Source organism: Podarcis erhardii (assembly GCF_964252035.2).
Source record: "Podarcis erhardii genome assembly, chromosome: 6".
Classification (NCBI taxonomy): domain Eukaryota; kingdom Metazoa; phylum Chordata; class Lepidosauria; order Squamata; family Lacertidae; genus Podarcis; species Podarcis erhardii.
The window spans coordinates 97434788-97449094 of record NC_138510.1 but is presented as its reverse complement, the minus strand read 5'-3'; the positions used below and the strand labels follow the sequence as shown (position 1 = coordinate 97449094).

Sequence of the window (14307 nt, the reverse complement as noted above, 5' to 3'; positions counted from 1 at the left end):
TGAACTGAACTGAACACCCCAAGAGAGGGGCCAATTCCAGAGCACAACACAAAAGTCCCGCCCACCAGATGCCAGACATTATACTATTCAAATTAGGCCCCAGTGTTTTCCTTACATACACACCATGCCCTGAATGTGCACACCCACCCACCCAAATTCTGGGCACTGTAGTTTACCTCTCACAGAGTTAAAATTCTCAGCAACCCTTAGCAAACTAGTGCACAGAAATCTGCTTCAAATGTGCTTTAAATGTATAACACGCATGCAGCCTGTAATGTATGTTTTGGGTAGGAGGGTTGCAAACATATGCAATTGTTCAATGGACCAGTGTTTGGTTTGTGCTGATGGGCTCTGAATACTTAAGATTGTGCAATATTTGAGCATGTTGATGAAGCTCTATATTCTCCAGAAGCAGGTCTGCAGAAATAATGTGATTAGCAGACTCCTAGTTTCAATCACATTTCTGAAGATACTGTGTTCTGCAACTTTCAAATGCCATTTCCAACGTCAAGCCTTACAAATGAAGCTTATTTAGCTAGCAAGGTAAATGGTAGTAGCAATCCTATTGTTAATATCACTGCCTTTAACATTTTTGAGCTAGGTTTGCAGTATAATTGGCTAGAGACCCAGTTCCAGGCTTGTGGAGGGGGTTTCCTAGGAAAGCTACCCTCAGGACTTCTCCTTAGTAATCCCCACTCCCATGTGCTTGTTTGCAGACCAGCAGATGGCCTGCCCAACAGTTAATGGCAGGGACAGCATCCTCTTAGCACCGCCCCCCCCCCCATTCCTGCCATAGGATTAGTGGGCTCTGATGAAACTCTGTGCTTGCCAGAGTATGCTGTGCATTTGAATCCTCTGATTTTGTTTCATTCATTTTTATATGCTTTTATGTGTTCTTCATATTGCCATTTTCCTTCTTTTAGGGTGTGTATTTAACAACATATTTGTTTTCACACTGTAGAAGACACACTTGAGGGAAGAAATAACTCAAACTAAAAACATATGTTGATAGCAATAGCTGTCAAACCCGCAACCTCCAAGCAAATCACAAAGCCAATGAGCTCATTGCCTTGGAGTCTTCTTTATTATCACCAGCATCACTTTAGACAATTTTTTTATTTTCTTTTTTGTTAAATATACCTCTGCAGGGCACAATCACATACAATCAATACGATTGGTAAATTACATGAGCTCTATCCCAAGCATATATGCACCAAAATGTCAAAAAAGTTATTAAAAAATGAACTCCACCCAAAAAGGTGATAATGACTTAAGAATGTCTCGGGGAGACTGGTACAATCCTAAAAAGACCAAAGGAAACTTGGCTTAATACCCCCCCACCCCCGCACACAACCATAAAGAATGCACACAGCTATAGAGAAATCCCACAACTGGAAATGGCTTGGGAAATGTGAGAGAGGCAGGTTTGATGAACAAAAACAGGGAGTGAAATCTAGATCGAAGGCTGCAAGTCCATCAAAACTAATTTTAAAATGCCACCATGCTGCTGATAAGGTCGCCTTGAAGGAAAGGGGTCCATGGCTAGCAAAGAGGCTGCTTACATAGCAAGCAGAGACTGTAAGGCAATTGTAAACTCACAATAGGCAGCAGAGACTGAATTTAGGGATCTGTACAGAGCCTGGAACTGTGATCTGTCGAGACAGCCGGCAAAAAGGGGGCACTGGCAGTCTTTCTCCCCACTCCTAGCTGCCTTTATCTAATGCTAAGCCAGGGGGACCTCCCTAACCAAATCCAGCTGTGGGATTCTGTTCCAGTTACACAATCTGGTTTTGGATGCCAAAGACTTGTGAGTATTGTCTGCCACAACAAACTAACATTAACGACAAGAGGGCACCGGGGGGGGGGTCTTCTTGCAGGCATCCCATGAATTCAATGGGACTTGCATGTAGAAGACAATCCCGCCTACCAATGGTGCCCAAAGTCACTTTAACATACACAGAAGCAAACAAATTTTGTTTATAGCAAACACCAAATACTCCACAGGATTCTGTTTTTTATATATATAAAAGATATGTATACATGTAACATCAGCATATCTAATACTTTTGAGAGAGAGAGAGAGAGAGAGTGTCTCTGCATTTAAGCATATGTTTTTCTTTTGGTAAAAAAACCCCAAACTTTTGCCTCCAAAATTGGACACTTTTTTGTATGTGGGGAGAAAAGAATCAGGCGGCCATAAATACATAAGTTATTTAGATACAGGCAACATCAGAACAGAAGCTACCCAGAAAATGGCAACTGTAGCTATTAAGGAACTTCTAAGATACTATCATAATGAAAGCTGAGAGTGTTTGCTGTCTTTCAGAACCAGAGCCTTATGCTTGTAGCTTAAGAAATCAAAAAGCAATTTTTTGCCATAATAAATAATTAAAACACTGTGAGTCCATTGGCAAATCCAGCACAATGTTTACCACAGGAATCCTACTGAAGCAGTGAAGGAAATGAGCCATTTTCTGCTCCTTGTTACTTTGGATGTCATCAAGATGTCCTCTCACTGAGCTACCCTTTTAATAAGTACAAAACTGTCTCTGGGTTGATTTGGTGAAATAGGAAATAATTTGGTGTTTTTAAATGATGAATATTAGGCAACTGATCCTGAAAAGGGTGGAGTGCCCTTCCTCCAGAGCTGCGTATCAACCCAAGACCAGCAATTACACCAGAAACCATTTGGTGATGTAGGGACATAGCTAATCTCATGCAATTTAGTTTACTCAATCAAGGCCATTGCTTTTAGTGTGTCTGTTTAAAAGCACAACTGCGAATTCTGAAAAGATTCATCTGTTGTGTTTTCCACATAGGCGAGTGGGAGAAAAGAATTGGAGGTGGGAAATTCTGTACCAGAATCTCAGTAGCTTGGTTTACACATTACATTAAATCATAATGTAAAAAACCCTATTACTTCATGCTTACTTACCGTGTTCCTGCCACAGATAAAAACAAGCCAGACTCTGGTTTGTTATACTGTCCAAACCTGTGCTTGTGGCTTGCTTCCTCCAAATAAACCGCGAGTGGCAAGCCTGGAGCCAGTCTTGGTTACAGCGCATGGTTTGGAGTAAACAAACCACAGGCTGGGTTCAGAGGACATGACCAGCCGCGTTCTGGCTTGTTCCATCTGTGGTGTGGCGACAGCAGCAGGGAGAAGTGCTACTGGAACTTGTGAGCAAGGTGCAATGCCCTGCTCCTCATTCACACAAAACCAGTTTTACACTGAGATATAGAGTCCTGTGTTAACTGGACCCTGTCAAGCTAAACCTTAGCATTACAAGAATGAGCCTCTACAAATCCTGAGCTTATGTACTCATTTCCTCCTCCAGAATGGTGGCGAGGAGATGACTAGAAGTTTATTCTTCCCATTCAGATGAGCCAGTTTATCTGTTGTCCAAACCGTATACAGTAATTAAACTTAACTATGATTCAACGACAGAAGCCTGGCTACTAAACTATGACTTGAAGCTGGCTTCTCTCAAAAAAGGGGCAAGAAGAGAAAGTTAAGATTAAGCACTTTTTCTTGGTGCAGACAACATGGGTGATATTCTACTAAGATTTACTTAAATTCATTACATTTAATGCACCATTAGAAGAATTACACAAGGACAATATTTTAAAAGATGATTCCACTGCAGTTTGGGTTGACAATAGATTTTATGAGTATAGCCAAACATGGCAATCTTCTGGCACCCAACTCTTCATACTGTATGGTTTCCTAACCCCCTTCTCTTGGTGAACAAGGCTCATCGGTGGAAAAAATAATCCTTACACCACTAGGTGGTGCTATAGTTATATGAATATTTTGAATAAAGGTTTAATTATTTTTATTACTTCAATCCATCTCAAAGCATTATTTAAGAATTTGCACTATATTTTGGGTTTCCCCTCATTTTCTGTGTGTATTGTGATTTAGTATATATTATTTCTAGTTTGATTCGCTTGTCATATGCTTTTATGATTTTGTATGTTACATTGGCCTAATACCAAATCAATTATTGTGTAAGCTACTACTATGGAAATTCCAACTTAGGTGTTTTACAGGTCCTGTTTTGCAAATATGATGTTCATTAGCCTTACGGATAAAAAAAGAAAATAAAAACATTTAAAAATTAATAATAGGACAAAGTCAGGTCCATTAATTTCAGTGGGTCTACTCTGCACAGAACTTCATGGCACGATGCAGTTAATCTAAAACTGAAAGCTTTTGAATGCCTCTCTGCAGCTGTTCCCAGGAGAATGCAAACTCAAGGCTTACACAGGCTTTTTCTTGTAATGCTAAACCTAGTGTAGCACTATGTCTGAATGAGGCCACTGATATACCTTTTTAAGTTCTTTCTAGAGCAAGTCAGTACACAGATTTGCTTCATAAGATGGAGTCAACTGCTGGTATTAGTCATTCACTTTCCTATAGTGGGTGGAATTCAATGCAGCACTAAGGAGATTGTTCCATCAACGCAAGCATTTCTTTCTGCCTGCCTAAGGGCTTCTTTTTCTCCCCTGCAGACTGTTCTAGGGGTTCTCCCAACCCTCCAGAGCAGGTTGGAGGAAGGTGCAGGGGGAAGGAAGCCTCATGACACTAACGTGCCCTGGCTTTGGTTAACAGAACCAGGTAGTTGAATCTGCTGTTCATAATCAAGTTTGTACTTCACAAGACACACTGTGCCAAGCAAATATCTGGGGCTGTTGGACCACAGTTAGGTATCCTGTCTGCCCCTTTAGATATTTTGAGGCAAGGAAGAGTATGCAGCTGCTAGCTTTCCTTCCACTGGTCTACTTGCCTACCATCTACTTCCATGTAAGGTAAAACTGTAGTCTGTTTATAACAACAGGCAGGGCATGGGGGCAGATGAGAGGCTCAGGATGGGAGATGCATCTGTGGGATAATTTCTTCTGCTGCCTCCAGATCTGAAATGAACAGGCTGGATCTCAAGAATACAACTGGAAAAAGTTCCCTTCCGTAGACAGAAATATTTGCAAATGCGTAGAACATAATGTAAATTCCACTATGAACATACTGATGAGATATGGGGAAATGACTGAAGAGTGACCTCCTTGAGGCCATTTATTTTTTAAAAGCCCATGCCTTGCTAAGTTAGTAGAACTATGAAACCAAGTGCTTTTTGATTACATATGCTTGTCTTTATGGATTCATGTATTAATTGGTCAGAATGAAAGAGGCTTCCATATAGCTTTGGACATGCAGAAAAATGGTATAATGTGTCTAAGATACAACTCAATACACTTTCTGCAGCCAAGTACCACAGAGCTACCTGTGCAGTCAGCATGTGCAGTGTGTTTGCATGCATTTGCTTCTGCATTTAACTACATCTGGTGCTACTTCTACTAAAATTCTTCAAGCTTCCTTATATTTATTTTTACTAGACCTCAATAGAAAATTTCAAGCAGGAATAATGACAGTAAACTATAACTTTTTCATAAGCCCTTTTTTGTTGCAAATTGTAACTTGATGTGTGATGGGAGAGTATTCAAGCATAAAAAAATAGAAAAGGGGATATATAAATGGCTGCAAATTTAATGAGGCTTAAACACACCACTTCCAAAATCTAATAATTTATCATCACTGAATGTATTTTTGTAAGGCTCAACAGTCATAAGCTTTTAGACATATTTACCAGTGTTAAGAGCTGAAAACACAGAAACCAAGTTCAATAAAAACTGGCTAAACCAGTAGGATGAATAAAATAAAAATACCTCACCCCCACCCCCCAAAAAAACCAACACCCAAGAGTAAAGCACAAGTCTTTGGCTCTCCTTGAACAAAAAGCAAACAAACCAAAAAAAAAAAAAAAAAAAAAAAAAAGGTATTTCCCACATTTATACAGACCCCCCATTTGCCTACCAGTAGGGGCAATATCACATTTGTGCATCACTGAGTAATAACACCATTAGAAAAGGCAACTTCACAGAAGTTATTGGCTAAGCGAATTCATTTGAATGCTCTATTTTGAGGCAGCAAGCTTTTGACTGGTGCATGATCAGGGAGGGTGACAGGCACATCTACAGAAGGAAAAGGAACAGAAGCAGAAGAAGCTAGAGCAGTTAAATTAGAATGGGTACTGCAAAAAGCATTTAAGTTACCCTGTAAATCCTTCATAAACCTTTTACGGAATTAAATTTTGCTCTAACCACCAAGGTTACCTAGGGCAACAAAGGACATCCAGCTCAAAATGCTCTAATAAGGTTTGAAGTGAACAGGGTGTTGTAAACAACAAAGTGGAAAGAAAGGAGTAATCTACAGAATTGTTCATTAATAACAGCTATTAAAATTGTATGCTAAATGTATCAGGGAAAAATAAGCCAAAACCTAAGCACAGTATACAGGAACAGTGGAGGAGGATGCTGTAAAGGTTTGTTGACTATTGTGAAATACATCTATGTCTGTTTGCCTGTTTCCTCATTGCTATAAGGCATCCAGAGCACAAAGGTTACAAAGCTAGCGTCAAGAGAAGTGGAGGCTGGATCCCATGGACAGTTTAAAAGTCTAGTGTGTTATGATGTTTCTCTTAAAACAGAGAGAAACCGTATGAAAGGGGGGCGGGAACTAGTCCACTGACGCAACAGCAATACCAGCAGACGTCTCTCTATTTCTCAAGTTTATGAATCTCCAAGCTCAAAAGATTCTGAAAAGAGCTTTTTGAATGCCACTAGAATATAGATATTTCTCAGGTTTCAATATTTTGTATGTCTCCTTTACAAAGAAGGAAGGATTCACTGCCAACCAGCTCCTTACCTTAAATAGTGCTGAAAAGTCCTAGCAAACGAATTTAGGAAAACTAATTACAAAAGAACAAAGTAGATGAACTACGGAATTAGATTCTTCTACTTGAAAGCCAGTACACTTCACCAAAAAGTCACTGAAAAACTTGAAGCCTTTTCCTAATTCCTTATGTGCTCACCTTTGTTGAGTATATCTTTGCACCAAAAAATGAGGGAAACAGGAAACTCAGCCAAGATCAATGTGGTTTGAAAAGATTAAACAAAAACCTTTGCTTGTGCAAACAGGACATTAACCTGGATAGGACACTGTGCACAGAGTATAGCCTGGGTGGGGGGATGACACAAATATTGAGAGATCAAATTTTTAAGCTCACATTCAGAGCGTGTACTTTTATAGTAGAAACTTCTCAGTATCAGCAATGGCATTTTCCTCATGTTCTGCCCATTCTTCCACGTGCTCAATGAATACACACATGGCAGGATGATTAAGCCTCTGTGCAAACTGCTTTTTGTCCCTAAGCAAACAGACAAGCCTCGGCATATACACTTTGTACAGCCGTGGGCAAATGTCACAGACTAGTGAATGCATGTAGATCAGGGTGGCTGGACTTGCCGCCATGATGCTGCTCCCCTATACCAAGGGTGAACCATCTTTTTGGCCCAGTGAGGCAGATCCTTCTCTCTCCTTCCCCATGGGCCAACACTGACAGGTGGGCGGGGCCACCCACCCTCCTGTCAAAGATGGCCCACAGAGGTGCAAAAAGATCATGAGCAACACCTCAGCTGATGCAGCAGTAGTCCCATCTCGCCTTCTGCAGGCTTTACGCGTGCAGCTGTCCGCTGGGTGGGGGTTGTCCTGCTTTCTGCAAGGATCAGCTGCCTGTGCTGGTTGCCTGCAGAGGGTGAAGCAGAAACCAGTCAACACAGCGGAACTAAGCAGGACAGAGGTCCACCTCCTATCAGGTGACACCACCTGCTCACCAAAGTGATGTCACTTGATTGTCAAGGGGGTGTGCTTTATGAAATATAGTCTCATGGGCCAAATTAGAATCTTGGACAAGCCCAAATTGACCCAAGGGCCAGAGGTACTTCACTCCTGCCCTTTATGCATGTTCACCGTATGCACATTAAAATGACTGAGAAGTGCTGAAGTCTCTCTTCCCTGAAGTTAGAAAATTTTCTGTATATGAAATTATTCTAAAAGAAAGCCAATTTTTCTCTTTTTTCAAGTTAGGCTCTCTCTGGAGGGGAAGATCTTTAAAAGATTGCTACATAATTTATGTACAAGGTTAACTAAATTTTGTTTTCTTGCAAACAAAGATGAGATTTTGGGCCAGGCCCTTCATAGACCTGATTCATTCAAAGGAGTTCCTGTGTTGTGAGAAATAGGAATAATAGTACTTACAAGCAAAGTTAGCTTGTTTCAGTGCTCTCCTGATATTACTCTTGCTTTACCGCACCAGGAAAGGCAGAAAGGTGTGATAGGCTCCCTCAAGTGAACAATTTTCATCAAGAAAAGAAAGTATTTCTATCTAGACTTCAGTGGAAAGCAGGGCCAGGGGAAAGAAAGGTAGTGCGAAAGGAGAAAAAAAAATTCTCATGTTAAAATTCTGATAGAGTGGTGTGTGAATTTAAGAGAAGCTGAAGATGATTGTTAAAATGCCTTTAAGATATATTTTTTCAGTGCCTCTACCTCCCAGATGTTTTATAACAGCTGCACTCATGTGAAAAAATTCTTAAAACATACCCAATATATATACAGATATAACTACATATATGTGTATATATACATACATATATAGATAATTTTTATTTAAATAAAAAAATGAATGCTCGAATCCCAAGCCAATACATGTATCAAATTTTTGGCCAGCCAGGTCTGTAGGGCATAATCAAATTCAATGTGAAATAGTATATAAATGCGGTGCCTTGACTGGGCAAATTAAATAATCACTACTCAACAGAGTCTTCTGCTTGGACTCTCCTACTGGTAGGCAACAGGGGGGCTGTATCCCCCCATTTTGTTCAATGTAACAGTAAGACAGATGCAAAATAGCTGAAGGTTGCTATGACCTCAACAAGGGTTTAAGGGAAGAAAAACATCCTAAAACAAGATTAATAAACTTCTGCTTTTACCCAACCAAAGCAATGCTTCAACTTATTACATAACCAGTGCTTTCTGAGTTTTAGTAGTCTAATCCATATGGGAGAAGTAGGCGTAAGAGATGTGTTTGAGCTTTTGCAATGGTTTCCACTCGGAGCATCTCTACCTACATATAAACTTGGAGGGAAAGAGGAGGAAGTCAAATTATGCACAGCACAAGTAAGACCACTGCCTGCAACAGTGGCATTTTAAGGACAATCTTAAATGCAATGACGTATGCAGCAAGAAGAAAGGTTTTCATCCCATCTAGATCCTGAAGGGTGTTGCTGTTGAAACAGAGTTGCTGAAAGTAAATCTAAGGAGTTCTATTATCTTGTCAATCTCTCCCAAGAAGCCTTCACTCTCAGAGACTGAATACAGCACGGATAGGCAACTCCCCCACCCCAAGACAGACCAGGGACAACCAAGAGCAGTGTTGGATGCAATAAAGATGCAGAGGGAACACAAAGTAAAGGGGCCTGCACTTCCTGTCTTCTTGCTTCTCTCCATCCCACCCAAACTATAACTTCTACAGTTCTCATCTTGGGCAGATGCAGCAGCTTTCCCTGCATTAGGATACCATGCAGTCCCCATTCTTCCCAGAAACAAACGTTAACACAGAGGCTGTGCTTTAGAAGCAGAGAGACCCAAATTTCTCAACCTAACCCATCTCTGACAACTGAAGCCACTCTACACTGAAGTTTAGGCGCTGTTTTTAATCTGCAGAAGAAGTGCAATGGCTGCCTTTCAAGCGTGCTGGGATCAATCAGTATTAGCCAATTTATGCTGCCTCACCAGAAATGGAACAGCTATTTCATTCTTATTCATGTAAACAGATCTGCTTGTTGAGGTGATGAATACATGCTTTACAAACTGAAGTTAAAAACCTATCATGCTTAGAAAAATACAATGGATAACGGTGATGTCCTAGCATGCTTAAAGAGAGTTACTTTCAGAAACTCTGCAACACATTTTCTGACAAGGCAACTGAGAGCTTCCTCCTCCATTGCAACACTTCCTATTTTCTTTTCAAACTCACACAAAGCAGTGGTGAGTGAGACTGTTTTGAAGGGAGAAGAAAAGAGGAAATTATACACTGGGTATGTAATAATACCAAAATAAAAGAGAAAACCTACCTCATTAAGATCATACAATTAATCAAACAGAGTGTGTGTATATATATTTATATATATAATATCTGTTTCTTTTAAAGCCCTGGCATTCAAGGCATCCAAAGTTATTAAAATAAAGTTCATTCACAGAACAAAAACAAATTTAATCTGAGTTGCTTGCAGATACTGCTAATTTTCATTTTTTTAATTAAAAAATGTGTTAATGTGAACTATGTGCAGGGTTTGTTCTAGTAGTGGTGTTGTGCACATTGTCTCAGGACCTGCCATTGTTGCAGCTCTTGCTCAGTGTCTCCCATTATATCCCAAGGAGGGGTAAAGGTCACCCCAGACAGAAATGGAGAGATGCTTTTGTTCCTTCAGGGAGCAGATGTAGGTGTTGCTCCTGTCCTCTGGGCATCCAAGTCGCCTCCTCTCGCTTCAGTATCTTCCGACAAGCTCAGAGCTGCAGTTTTGCTTGAGAGGAGGCCAATGCTTTCTTGCGCTGGAGCTGCTCCATTTGGAACATCACTGCTGAAGAACGAATGCCAAAAAGGGAAATTAACAGTGAAGACAGTCAGGGAGAGAAAGAAAGAAACTGAATAAAGTTTTAGAAAAAGAACAATATTGAGAAGACATTCTGAATACAGTTGGCCATGGTGTTCCAAGTGGCCACTATCAAAGACAATCAAAAGATCAGTGACATCTGGTAAAATACAGAATACTCTAAATGCAAATTCAGTGAAGAGAGATTATGCATTCTGAAGGTAGTGGAACTGGTTTTAACTCACATTTGCTGCGTCCCACTGTTATCAGTTTTCTAGGCAAGGCAAGGCACGTGGGTGGAAGCAAATTCCACATATAGTCGTACCTTGAAAGTTGAACAGAATCCATTCTGCAAGCCTGTTTGACTTCCAAAATGATCGGAAACCAAGGTGTGGCTTCTGATTGGCTGCAGGAAGCTCCTGCAGCCAACTGGAAGTCGCAGAAGGTGTTCGGGTTCCAAAGAACATTCGCAAACCGGAACACTCACTTCCGGGTTTGTGGCGTTCGGGAGCCAAAACGTTTGAGTCATAAGACGTTCGCCAACCAAGGTACGACTGTACTTTAGAATGCATTTCTATGTTTAGACATAAAACAATAATAAATCACCGAAACAAACGGAACACACAAGAAAAAGAGAATATATTGCCATGTTTATTTTAATATCTTTAATCTGCCTTGTTAAGTTGCATTTGTTTGGACCTTCCATCTCCATTTAGGGAGCAGAACCCCAATAATATGTTACAACCACTAGAAGAAGAAGAAGACTCCCTATGGAGTCAATCAATCAATCAATCAATCAATCAATCAAACCTTTATTGCATTAGCATACAGCCATAGCAGGATAAAAAATAAAAAATAAAAATAAAAATGCTAGAGACAAACAACCAAACAAAATTCAAAGCGATATTACTGCGAATGTATACAAAGCATATAATGGCCCCAAAATAGGCTCGGGACATTAGGTTAAAAAGGTAATAAAAGAATTAAGACAAGTCCAGGTCTAGGACACACTACCCCGTCAGAGTAGCCCTGAGTTTCAAGGCCTGCACTATAAAGATTGCCACCCCACGTGTAACTTGGGGATTTGCGTCCACAAGGAGTGATTTCAAACAGTCTTCCTTAGATGTGATGGTGGACGGGATCAAGAGGAGGAGCTTAGTTCTTATTAGCTCATAAATAGGGCAGTAGAAAAAGAAATGTATGAAGTCCTCTACTTCATTCATTGTGCATGGACATAGACGCTGAGTAATAGGGGTCTTAGAGTAAATCCCCTGCAGGAAGGCCGTGGGTATAGAATGGAAACGGGCCATGGTAAACGCTCTTCTCAAATTGGGCTCCGTCTCAAAGCGGCTAACATTCTCCTTTCCCTTCCTCCTCCACAACAAACACTCTGTGAGATGAGTGAGGCTGAGAGACTTCAGAGAAGTGTGACTAGCTCAAGGTCACCCAGCAGCTGCATGTGGAGGAGCGGAGATGCGAACCCGGTTCACCAGATTACGAGTCCACTGCTCTTAACCACTACACCACGCTGGCTCAAAGCGGAGCATAGACAGAGGTGGTAACTGGGCAAAATAAGTTTGACAGGCTACTGTGTGCTCTGTGACTGCATATATTTGCATGGTGATAGTGGTCCTGTTGTGACCCACCTTGGATCAGGCTGTGACCCACCAGTTGAAGACCAGTGCTATTACCTGAATGTAAGTGCAACATCCTCAGCTGGTACCTTGCTTTGCTGTCCATTTTCTGTCTGCTTACTGGCACTCACTTTGTTTTTCACTTCCAATGAAGACTGACTCTCCTAGGGAAAGAATAGGAATACCTGCAGTTCACTAAATGTAGGTAAGATGTCTTCTATGCTTGTTTCACAGATGAGGAATAGGATAATTGTAAAACCACTGCACAGACCAACTGACACAAAAGCCGCAGGTCAAGGGAATATCCGAGACATATCTGCCCTATCCATTTGTTCAGGATACACAAAAGCACATGTATCAAGCAGCAAAGGCTAAAACATTCTATCATCACAGGCTTGAAAACCACTGCTCCATTTCCAAATGCAGCTAACAGGTGTTGTGCCCAGGCTGCAACGCAGTGCATGCAGTGGTACAGTTTTGAACTGCAGAAGCTCATCATGAGATCTCCTGGCCATGCTCCCTGGGAGAGTCTAAATATGTAACCGTGGTGATCCATTTTATGATAAATTTTATAGGGATCAGCTGACAATTATATAATAGTGAGCTGGCAAAGGTGGTGTATTTGTCAGCATATGGAATTTGGCTGGGGAGACCTGGGTTCATATCCCTGATCTGTCAGGTGACATGGCCGCAATCTGATGGATTGGTGCTTACTTCTGACTGCACGTGTTCAACTTGTATCACACAATAAGAATTAACAAAAAGATATTTAGTCTGCTGAAATGCAGCCTTTAGCTTTCAATTAGAAACACATGCAATCATGCAAAGTAATATTACTATTTAAACTACTAGTGTGAGATAGGAATACCCACCAAGGAAAGAGTACCTGCCCTCTGCTTGATTACTTTCCTCATTCTCCAATTTACTCTATGCTAATCTGTCCCAAATAGTAGTACAACTTGAAAGCCTTGTTATCTCCTCATTCACTTGCCAAGGGGGGCGGGGGTGAGTCTTTCAATTACCCTGGCACTCTAACACTATATAAAATATGATAAAGGAAAACAAAGCCTGAAAAGCTACAGAAGTCAGAATATTTAAAATCACTATAGTCTCAAAAATAAGAAGAGTTAACTCTGGCAGCTGTTATCTAGAATAACACCTTTGTGTGAAGAAGCACCAGCAGTTTCTTTTTCAGTCTCCTCTGCTCACCCCACAAAACACTCACCATGCTCAGCTCCCGGGTTCTCTTCCCGATCTCCCTCTCCACCTGGTGCAGCTCCAAGCTCAGCTGTTCACTTGAGATCATTCCAGGCCACTTAGGAGGTGGCGGTGGGGGCTGCGGCTGGCCTGCCAAGGGGGTCGCCTCCCTCTGCAACAGCAGCCTGTTACTAACAGCCTAAATGCATAAAGCGAAGCACATACACAACTAAGCACAGAAAGAACACCATGCAGACATGAGGATGAGGCCAAATTTCAGGAGTATTGCTTGGTTCCCAAAACCCAACCTTCCTTCCTCTCATGTGAAATACACAAATTGGTCATTACTCCCAAGAATGTTTCACATACACATGAAGATAATCTTAAATCAGAAATACAGTTTGTGAAACATGCAGCCCTTTCCCCAAGCTTTGTGAACAATCTTTCATTTCAGCTTGTAGCATAGGTGGCGATGCCTGGCTCCATGCTCTAAGGAGGATGTGAGACAAAAGCAAACAGCACTGATGTAAGACGTTCATTGCTGAATCAGGCCAAGGGTTCATTTAGTTCAGCACTCTCTTTCTGGGAGGAGGCAGCCAGGAGCATCTGGAAAGCTCACAAGCGAGAAAAGATAGCGAGCAACATCCTGCTGTTTCCCCCAAAATTCAGAGATATACTTGGAACACAGAGGTTCCATTTAACTGTCACAGTTATTACCAAGTTCTTTGTGAAGCTATCCAAGCTAGATGCCATCACTCCTTCTTGAGGTAGTGAATCCTAAAAGGTAATCTGATGTTGTCTGAAGTACCATGTTCTTTTCTCTGTTCTGTCCCTACAGTCCACAGATTTCACTGCGTGACTGAAAGAGAAGCATGGTTGTGTCTCCTGTTTAAACTTTGTGAAAAAATCTGGCATGTGCAGGGATTGGCCA

The 14307-nt window shown here is 41.2% G+C and overlaps 1 protein-coding gene and 1 long non-coding RNA gene across 7 annotated transcripts in view; both read right to left on the bottom strand.

Moving 5' to 3' along the window:
- The window catches only part of LOC309343556, a 151548-nt gene that overhangs the window by 22694 nt on the left and 114547 nt on the right, over nucleotides 1–14307 (bottom strand). The gene's annotated exons all lie outside the window — the stretch shown is intronic.
- The window catches only part of RC3H1 (ring finger and CCCH-type domains 1), a 68206-nt gene continuing 54961 nt past the window's right edge, over nucleotides 1063–14307 (bottom strand). Inside the window, exons 18-20 of one of the 6 annotated variants that reach the window (XM_081865124.1) lie at nucleotides 13405–13548; nucleotides 12237–12343; nucleotides 1063–10533 (exon numbers count right to left, since the gene is read on the bottom strand). In XM_081865124.1, the coding sequence (XP_081721250.1) occupies nucleotides 10380–10533; nucleotides 12237–12343; nucleotides 13405–13548 (405 nt within the window). In that variant the 3' untranslated portion in view covers nucleotides 1063–10379. Of the gene's footprint in view, nucleotides 10534–12236; nucleotides 12344–13404; nucleotides 13576–14307 lie in introns of all 6 variants that reach the window. The other 5 variants (XM_081865125.1, XM_081865122.1, XM_081865123.1 and 2 more) reach the window with 5 other exon arrangements.